Source organism: Ictidomys tridecemlineatus, chromosome 5, assembly GCF_052094955.1.
Source record: "Ictidomys tridecemlineatus isolate mIctTri1 chromosome 5, mIctTri1.hap1, whole genome shotgun sequence".
In the NCBI taxonomy this organism is placed as follows: domain Eukaryota; kingdom Metazoa; phylum Chordata; class Mammalia; order Rodentia; family Sciuridae; genus Ictidomys; species Ictidomys tridecemlineatus.
Window position 1 is genome coordinate 180,177,286 of NC_135481.1, and position 9,384 is coordinate 180,186,669.

The following is a 9,384-nucleotide window of genomic DNA, read 5'->3' on the forward strand; positions in this document are numbered from 1 at the left end:
TCTTCTTCTTCTTCTTCTTCTTCTTCTTCTTCTTCTTCTTCTTCTTCTTCTTCTTCTTCTTCTTCTTCTTCTCCTCCTCCTCCTCCTCCTCCTCCTCCTCCTCCTCCTCCTCCTCCTCCTCCTCCTCCTCCTCCTCCTCCTCCTCCTTCTTTTTTTTTTTTTTTTAATGGTACTAGGGCTTGAACCCAGGGCCACACACATGCTAGGCAAGCACTCTACCATTGAACTACATCCCCAGCCTTAGCTATTTTTTTCTTTTTTATTATACCTTGTAAGGTCACTTTGGGAAATATAACTCTATAAGACCTAAAAAATAAAAAAAAAAAAAGGCTGTAGATAAGATTGAAATGCAGAACAATATGGGGGAATTTTATTGTATTTACAAAGGAAAAAGTAGGTCAGAAGTGAAATAGGATTAACTGGATCCAGTTGTGTTCGGGCTCCAGGTGGTCCGAGCCCCAGCTGAGGTCTTCATCCTTAGGAATTCCCACTGCAGAAAGAAACAGAAGGCTCGGTCTGGAGACTGCAGGAAGGGCGAGTTAGGGAGGGACGCCTGGAACCAGGGGATGGGCCTCCTGGCCAGGAGCTGGCCTCTCGCTTCACGAAACAGCACAGGGCAGCCACAGGGCAGAGGGGAGGATGCTCATGCCTGTCAGCAGAGCAGACCCCATTCTCAGCTTCTGCCCTGCCAACTGGCTCTCAAGGAGACCCGGGACTGGTCACTCCTCCTTGAAGAAGTCACTTCAAATCCCCAGACAGAGTCAGCTTCACCCAACCAGACATGCACCACATCCCTACTTCTCTTTCCATTGATCACAAGTTCAATAATCCACTGTGCAGCTCTTAGGTAAGTCCTGCCACCTCAGTGTGCTATGAATGCCAGGAGGCTGCCTCTGTCCTGACCATTGTGGGTCCCCAGCCTGGAACATGGCACATAGTAGTCCTGGATGGCCCTTGGAAGGTACCTAACCCTGAACCTCGGCTGTGAGGACACAGGTGTAGGGGGCACAAGTTGTGCCTGTCCAATGGTGATACTCTGAACTGTAACCCTCTGGGCACTCGTTCTGTTCTCTCAGGCAGACTTAGTGACAACATGAAATTGGTAGCAGCTGAACTGCAAGGGAACAATGGCTGGAGTGGCCTCCAGGCCCTTCCAAAGAGCTCTGTGAAGCCTCTGGCTTTTAACCTGCAGAACAAAGCCCCAGCTCTTAGGATAGGCCCTCCTTGGGGCCACTCCTGCTTAGGGCCGTCTAGAGAGACAGAAGGTAAAAGATTACCTGAGTGGCGGCAGAGCATCCTTCTGAGAGACAGTGTTTTTAGAATCCTAGCCTTGGGACTTTAGGGCAGCGCTAACCTGCTCCTTTCTTGGAGGAAGAAATCAGGAAGCCCCCCTTGCTGTGGGCAGGGAGTTGGTCTTTAGCCCCTAGGTCTGCCTGTGGTCCATTCAAAATCGGGTTCTGGGGGCTGGGTGTGGTGGCACACACTTATAATCCCAGTTCCTCAGGAGATGGAAGCAACCCAGCAGCTTAGTGGGGCCCTCAGCATCTCAAAATAAAAGTTTAAAGATGCCAGGATAGAGCATCCCTGGATTCGATCCCTAGTATCACAAAAATAAATGAATAAATAAAATAAAATCAGGCTCTAAAATACAGCAGTTATTCTCCAAACACATACACACAAAAACAAACAAACAAAAAACCAACAAAAAAAAAACCCTACAGTTTGTGTAGAGACATTCCAGGGGGGACAGCAAATCCGGGCTTGCCAGTCCCTGACTTGAGGCCAGCTGTAGCCTCTTCTTTGCCTCACTTTTTCTCTTCTGTAAAATGGGAAAACTCATTCCTGATCTTCCCTGACTCCCAGTGTGAATGTGAGGGTCAGTGAGGTGGGACATAACGGTTGTGACCATCTCTCCCACTAAGGACAGTGCACTTGTACAAGCTGGTCTACCACTGGGCGTGAGAAGGCCGGCCTGCCTTTGGCTTTATAGTTTTATGAACTTGGCCGAGAAGCCTGGGCATACCTCTCAGATTGCCTAAGTGGGAATCACCTGGGACATTTGTTGAAACTCAGATTTCTGGGATCTGGCCCCAAACCACTCAGTGAGTGACATTTTAGGGCACAGACATTGAATTTGGCCTCTTGATATACACGGGACATACAGCAGTAGATAACATTCAATCTCTGTCACCTGTCATGCATTTCCTCTCCTTCCTCTATTCTATTTTTTTTGGAGATAGGGGTCTATACTGTCCACATTTGTCTCAGACTCACAGGTTCAAGGGATCCTCCCATCTCAGCATCCCAAACAGCTGGGACTGCAGTCCTTCTGTTCTTGATGTGTATAAAAGGAAAAGAAGGGGCTTGTTATTTGCTGGGCAGAGAGATCTCGCCTTTGGAGAGAATGGGGAAGGAGCCTCTGAGGTCCCTAGACCACACACACACATCCTACCTGTGCTTCTGGAGCAGGGCCACCAGAATGCTCTCCAGTGCTGTCTGCTTTTGGTCTTCCCACGTGCTGTCCACCTGGCGGCCGAGCCGAACCCTTGCTCCTTGCTCCTGGTTCCTCTCTCTTTGTGGTTAGAGAAGGAGAAACAGTTGGGGTTGGTGTTGGGTAGGGATGTGGACACACGGGTGAGCATCCCTATGACTAATTCAATATCTGATATGGATTCTTCCACACAACTGAGTCAAATTCATCAACATCCGGGGCGGCACTATGTACAGAATGAAAAGTGCACCATGGAAATGCACATAGCCCGAAAATCCCTCCCAGATTACTAACTCATCTGGCAGACAGCAATGGCAGACACCATGCTAACCAAGTGATCAAATTTACCATCCACAATAATCCATGAATAATGGATACTGGTACTGGTTACTAAGAAGGACACAACAACGTCTGTGTGAGCGTCTAACCTGAATCTAATGATGAGGCTGCCTCTGCTGGTTCATTGCGAGGGATGGTCTATCTAGAGCATTGGCTTCTACTAGTCAGAATGTCAATGCGGGTGGGGCGAGAGGCTGGGGCTCAGCGGTAGAGCACTCGCCTAGCACATTGAGGCTCTGGGTTCAATCCTCAGCACCACATAAAAATAAATAAAATAAAGGTATTGTGTCCAGCTACAATTAAAAAAATAAATATTAAAAAAAAAAAGAATGTCAGTCCATGAAAGTCTTTGGAACTCTTCCAGATTAAGAGAAACTAATGAGACCTGACAACCAAATGAAACCTATGTTCCTGGACACAATCCTAGATCAGAAGAAGAAATAATTATAAAGGACATCTGGGGATAACCGATGAAATATGAATATGGGTTCTAAGTGATGATTATTCTGCGATTGTGTAAGGGGATGTCCTGTTGGTAGGTTTGTTAGCACGTGCAGATGTGCTCAAGGGTCAGAGTCATGATGCCTGCATTGTGCTCTCAAATGGTTCAGCAAAAATGATATTCAAAAGAATAATAATAAGCGTGTGTACGTGTTTGTATGAATCTATACCTAGCTATGGACATAGAGGAGGCAAATGCAGTAAAATGTTAGGAATTGCTGAATGCAGGGAAGAGTAGATGGAAGTCTGTACTACTGCTGCTGCTTTTTTTTTTTTTTTTTGTAAGTTTGAGATTTTTCAAAATAAAAAGTACAACAAATACACGGGATGTGGAATTGGGCTGTTTGGATCTCAGCTCTGCCACTGTTTGGTTCTGTGTCTTTTAGAGGTCATTAGTGGATCTGTACAGAGGGGCTGAGAGTCCCTACTTTGTTGAGTTGTTCCAATGATCAGAGAAGAAACTAAGAATAGTGACTAGTACTGCCAAGGGCTTTCCTGTGTGCCTGGTAGCGTGCTGGCGTCCATATTCTGTGCAGGCTTGTTTCTGACACAGCCATGATCAAACGGTAACTGCCATCAGCACTTACTGATGGAGCCTCGCAAAGGAAAAAGCACACGATGGGTGTAGAAGCAATTTGAAGCTTGACGCTGGGGTCCCTCTGCTGTGCAGGGTCCAGCAATGACAGATGCTAAGTCAGGGAGGAGACCAAACTAGGTCCCTGGCCTCCTGCATCAGGCCTTCCAAACCCTGATACACAGCTGTGTGGGAAAATTTTTCTGCTTACCCCTGCTGCCTGCTCATGATGTCCTGCAGCAGCTTTCGGGCAGACAGCTGGCCCAGAACCTTCCGGTAACTGTTGGTGAAGATGGCATCTGCATACCGCCGCATCCTATGTGAAGGAGTCGGAGGTTGGTGTGGGGGTAGGAGAGTGGACGATGGGAGCCAGACTCACCACGCCTCTGCAGGTTCCTCTGTTGCCCCCTGTCTTTGTCATCCTCAGTGACTTACCCTGGCTGAATGACCTCTGGGACTCAGTGTCTGGTCCCCTCCCTGAGATGTGCAGAGATGGCTCAGAGGTACAGGGATCCAGGGGCTGCTTACCTGAGGGGCAGAGAGGGAGACGGGGAGCAGTGGGAGCCAATGCTGAGGGTAAGGATCACAAAGAAGAACACCCAGAGTGGCATCCTTGTCCCCCAGGGAGGCACCTGCAAAAGAGCAAGAGGGGATGGTCAGGGGCGGCAGCAGCCATGGCCATGGGGATGCCCTTTGCCTACTGGATTTGGCTCCATAGTAAGTCTCCATCCTCATCCTTTGGAAGCTATAGGAAAAAGAACCCAGTTGCTGGAAGCCAGGCAGACCTGGGTTCAAGTTCTGCCTCTGCCAGCTCTGATTTCTCCATGTGGCAAATGGGCATGATAAAGTTACCCTGGCCATCTCATCAGGGAGAACAGAAAAACCAGAGAGAGTGCTGAAGTCACACCCTGCTGTTCGGGGACAAGAAGCAGAACTCATCCTTACCTGGGAAAGTAGAGAAGAGAGTGCCTTCCCTTAGTGCCACTATTCAGCATAGCCGTGACAGCAGCTAGCAGGGTGAGAGCTCAGCTCTGAGACAGACATTTGAGTTCAAACCCTGGCTCAAATGTCACTTAGATGTGTGTCCCAAGATGAGTGACTTTACCTGTCTGGGCCTCAGTTCCCCCCCACCCTAAAATGGAGACGATCAGTGTCACCTATATGGGGTCCTTGTGAGCATCAGGTGAGTTGGGGCACCTAAGAGAGTAGCTTGGCACATAAGGAACTCTCTAGAAACTTTTGCTGTGTCACCTAATATGGACCCACTTGGAGGGTAAACTCCACCTGTTTCTTTCATTGTGGAGTTGGAGGGAAGGGAGTAAACGTGTGAACCTCTCTCAGATGCTCAGGTTTCACAGAAGGAACTTTAGTCCTGAAAGGATCTGAGAGCCCCAGTAAGCCAGTGTGGCAGAACTCGGTGGTCTCCACTAACCCAGGGATGCCTGGGCTCTGAAGGAACACCCATGGAGACTGCCCCCTGTGGCCCGAGACCCCTGCCCCTCCAGAGCCAGAGGAAGCAGCCCCTTCAGGCATCGTGGTCAGACCCTCCTGGAGAGGCACCCCTCCTCCCCAGGGAGTCCTCCCATTCCTCCAGGGGAGCACTCGCTGTCAGCGAATGACAGGGAACTCGCGACCTCCAGTCTGGCTCTTTTCTGGGCTGTTCTTATCATGAGGATGTTTTTCTCATGGTGTCAAACCTAAATCCCCCTCGCCTCCTAATACAGCCACATGCCGAATAACAGTGTTTTGGCCAAACAGCCCACATATATAATGGTGGTCCCACAAGATTGCACTGCCCAGTGACAGAACCGTCACCACCTTGGTTTGTGTAAACACAGCCTATCACGTTTGCACCTTAATGAAATTGCCCCGTGGTGCATTTCTCAGAACATATCCCTGCCACTGATTCATGACTGCTTGTTAAACATTTTTTTAAATTTAATTTTTAGTTGTAGTTGGACACAATACCTTTATTTTATTTATTTTTATGTGGTGCTGAGGATCGAACCCAGGGTCTTGAATGTTCTAGGTGAGCACTCTACCACTGAGCCACAACCCCAGCCCCTTGTTAAACATTTCCTCTACGATAAGGACTGGAGCTAGAGAGGAGAACCTGGTATCTGCCCCAGGGCTGCGTCTTTCATATCTGCCTGCCGTGCCACCCAGAGATTCCACACCTGCACCCTGTGCTGAGCCCTTTGAATACACTTGCACTTGACTCTCTGCTCCTCGGCCCAAGGGCCTGCAGCCTTCTGTCCACCCTATCACACCTGACCTGGGCCGCCTCTCAAGACGTGAAATTTTCTTTTCTTTTTTTAAATTTATTTTTTAGTTATAGGTAGACACAATAGCTTTATTTTATTTTTATGTGGTGCTGAGGATCGAACCCAGTGCCTCACGCACGGTAGGTAAGTGCTTTACCTGTGAATCACAATCCCAGCCCAAGAGGTGGAATTTTCTAAGCAAGGAGATCCTTGGAGACAAGGATTCCCCCTTGACAAAAACCACTGAGTTTTCTGCCCCCTGGAACAGCCTGGTTTTCTTGCTTTTTTTTTTTTTTTTTTGGCTGTTCATCTTTTAAAGCTTTGGGCTGATCACCATCTTTCCTGCTCAGACTCCTTCCCCAGTAAACCCTAGGCCCCTGCTTTTGGCTAATTTCTCCCCTGCCTCCTAGCCCAGGGCTGGCACATATGATCCCCAGCCCCCCTCCCCCCTGTCCTGCGCAGCCACCCCCACTGGCCCTGGAGTAGGTATTGCCACCCTCGTTTTACAGCGGAAGAAACGAGCCCAGAGCGGAGAAGGGCCTTTTTCCATGGTCCTCCATCAAAATTAGCTTTGGAGTGGGCACTACAGAATGGGCCCCCTAATTCCCAGGCCAGCAGACTTCCTCCTGCTCCTTGAGGCAGCTTCTCGTGTACAATACCCTATTCACAGCGCTCCCTATTCAGGGCGCTTCAGATTCATCACCTGCACATGGGAAAGGGTCTGAAGAAATGGAAATCTTTTACTCTTTGTCATTGGGCCTCTGAGGAAGTCAAAAGGGGATCAAACAGGGACACCTGCTTGATTGGCACCTCCCTCTGCATACCCAGTGGTTTCACAGAGTTGAAAATAACCTCCTGAGAGACTCTGGGGAGCCAGTTTTAGAAAGCAAGGAACACCCCATTTGTTCAAAACAAGACTGAGGACCCACACATTCTGGTCTAACAAGAAGCTCAACATTTTCCATAAACCACGCCCCCCCCCCCCCCCCGCCTCAGGGGGCCTTCAGACACCCAGCCACCCCGGGCTGTGCAAACCTAGTCCTAATCCATGGGCTCGCCAAATTCCACTGCACAGAGATAGGAACCACAAGAATTATCTAGCCTCTGGTAAAATATAAAATAGCTGTTGACAGACACACCCCACAGCACAATCTAATGAGATAAAATTCACTGAATGAAGCGTACCCTGAACCCAGCAACCACACTGACAGCAAATGGATGCCCAAGGGCGTTCTAGAGTTTGAACCCTTTCCTTCTTCATTCCAGTAGCTTTCTGCAGTGCTAATTCTGTGACTCATTATATCTGAGATCCTCTGAATTCAGGTGCTTGATCCTCACCAGTTACCATCTTTTCCCAACCTTCCTGCTATGAATGCCAGGAGGATTCTGCAGATACCTTTAGCTCACAGCAGACATCTGGTCACAAACACCCAAATTAGCAAGGCTACTTTTGAAAACCTAGAGAATTTTTTTTCTTTTTTACCTTTTAAAAATATCTGATTTGGAATTGAGAACCCCAAAGCATTGATCTCCTGACCCTGTTTATAAACCATGCCACCAATAGTGTTCCAAGTTAAAAAATAAAATAAAATCTAAATTTGTTTTTGCAGTGCTGGGGATGGAACCCAGGGTCTTGCACAAGCTAGGCAAGTGCTCTACCACTGAGCTGCACCCCCAAATCTAAGCTTTTAATGAGAAAACATCTTGAGCCATCATTCAAAACAGTGATGCCCACCATCTTCTAGAAAGGATTTAAGGCAGCCTTTGGTGAAAAACAAAAAAAAACAAAGAAACAAACGAAAAACACACTTCAGGATCATTCAAGCCAGGCTCAAGGGACAGGCATGGGATAATGGAAGGCTCCAAGGGCAGATAATTGTGTCTAAAAATTAGAGAAAGGAGCATGCCTGCTATTGAACAAGAGAGGAAAACGTTATCAATTTCCAGGCAATTGTGCTGAATTGGTTTCCAGCGATCAATGGACGGTATTGATTTGCACAGCCACTTGGCTCCTCTCTGATCCATGGCAGAGCCCCCAGAGTTGACAGAAATCCATCCAGAGCACGGCTTGCCCCAGAATCTGCCCCACAGAATTGAGACCTCCCTCACCTCCCACAGGCTTCTGTAACTTCTCCACGGCTCAAGGTGCCACACATCCAGGCCAATCCAGATGGTGCCAAGCATGGAAAGCATGTTCCAGAACCCCTAATGAGGGGTCATTTCTTCATTTCTCCCAGACTGGGACCCAAATGTACTCACCCGTCTTCCGCAATGATGGCGATGGCCCTCATTGACTCGGTGTCTCTTAGTTGGTGACAATGTCAACTTTTCTTGCCCACATCCCGCCCAGCCCCCAGGGCCGCCTGCTCTCACCTTCCAGGTGGCAGGTCTCCCTCTGCTACGAGGTGCTGTTCCAGTTCCACCGACCTCGGGCTGTGCGTCCACTCCGAGGCTGGGTGGCGCTCCATCATTTATTTATACCTTCATTTTCCTGAGCGTTGTCAGCGTCAGAGAATCAATTACCCACAAGTCAACCCGAGCACCATTTTTAGCATCACATCCACAACCCCACCAGGGGGACCAAGTGTTGCCCCTTGTAAATTAGGACTTAGAGCAAACTTGCCCTTTATCTCTGAGGGGGTGAGCAGAGTATGAAGTTGTCATGTTTTTCTGAGACAAACAGAGAGCACGATACCGCTACTCTAATAATTGTGGGACTGGTGACAGCGAGACTCCAAGGGTTCATTTATTCTCCGAGATAAATGTGCCTTTGGAAAAGTTCAGTGTCTGTTTTGTCCACGGGTAACTTTATTTCACTTTTGGGTTACACAACATTACCAATAAGTGTTTGTCGCCCTTAGTGAGGAAAATCGCTTGCTACCTCCCTTGTCGTCCAATTATCAGAATTTTCCTCTATTTGATTTGCACCTGCAGCCATCGCAGGCCCATTTCCGCAGCCCGCCCAGGGAGCAGCCGCCGTCACATGTTAAGGCGGCGGAACATGCAGTTGCCTCCAAGAAGTGTGAAGAGAGAGGAAGGAGATGAAAGACCCAGGAGAGTTGTTATGTTCCAGATTTTTCTAGCCTAAAACTAAGAAATCCTCAAGAATGGCATAAAAGTGCACGAGGCAGAGGCTCTGGTTCCCCATGCAGCTCTGGTGGAGCGTGGAAAGAGCTCTAAGCCTGAGTCCAGAGGCCTTCCACCTCTCCAGTGCC

The 9,384-nt window shown here is 48.6% G+C and overlaps 1 protein-coding gene across 1 annotated transcript; it reads right to left on the reverse strand.

Annotated features, from left to right (window-relative positions):
• Nucleotides 1–342: 342 nt before the first annotated feature.
• Ghrh (growth hormone releasing hormone) lies at nt 343–8,631 on the reverse strand. Its single transcript, XM_021729592.3, has 5 exons — nt 8,543–8,631; nt 4,434–4,537; nt 4,117–4,221; nt 2,453–2,572; nt 343–490 (listed from the first exon to the last, which is right to left on the reverse strand). The coding sequence occupies exons 2-5, from the start codon at nt 4,514–4,516 to the stop codon at nt 478–480; spliced, it is 321 nt and encodes a 106-aa protein (XP_021585267.2). The 5' UTR covers nt 4,517–4,537; nt 8,543–8,631; the 3' UTR covers nt 343–477.
• Between the last annotated feature and the right edge of the window lie 753 nt (nt 8,632–9,384).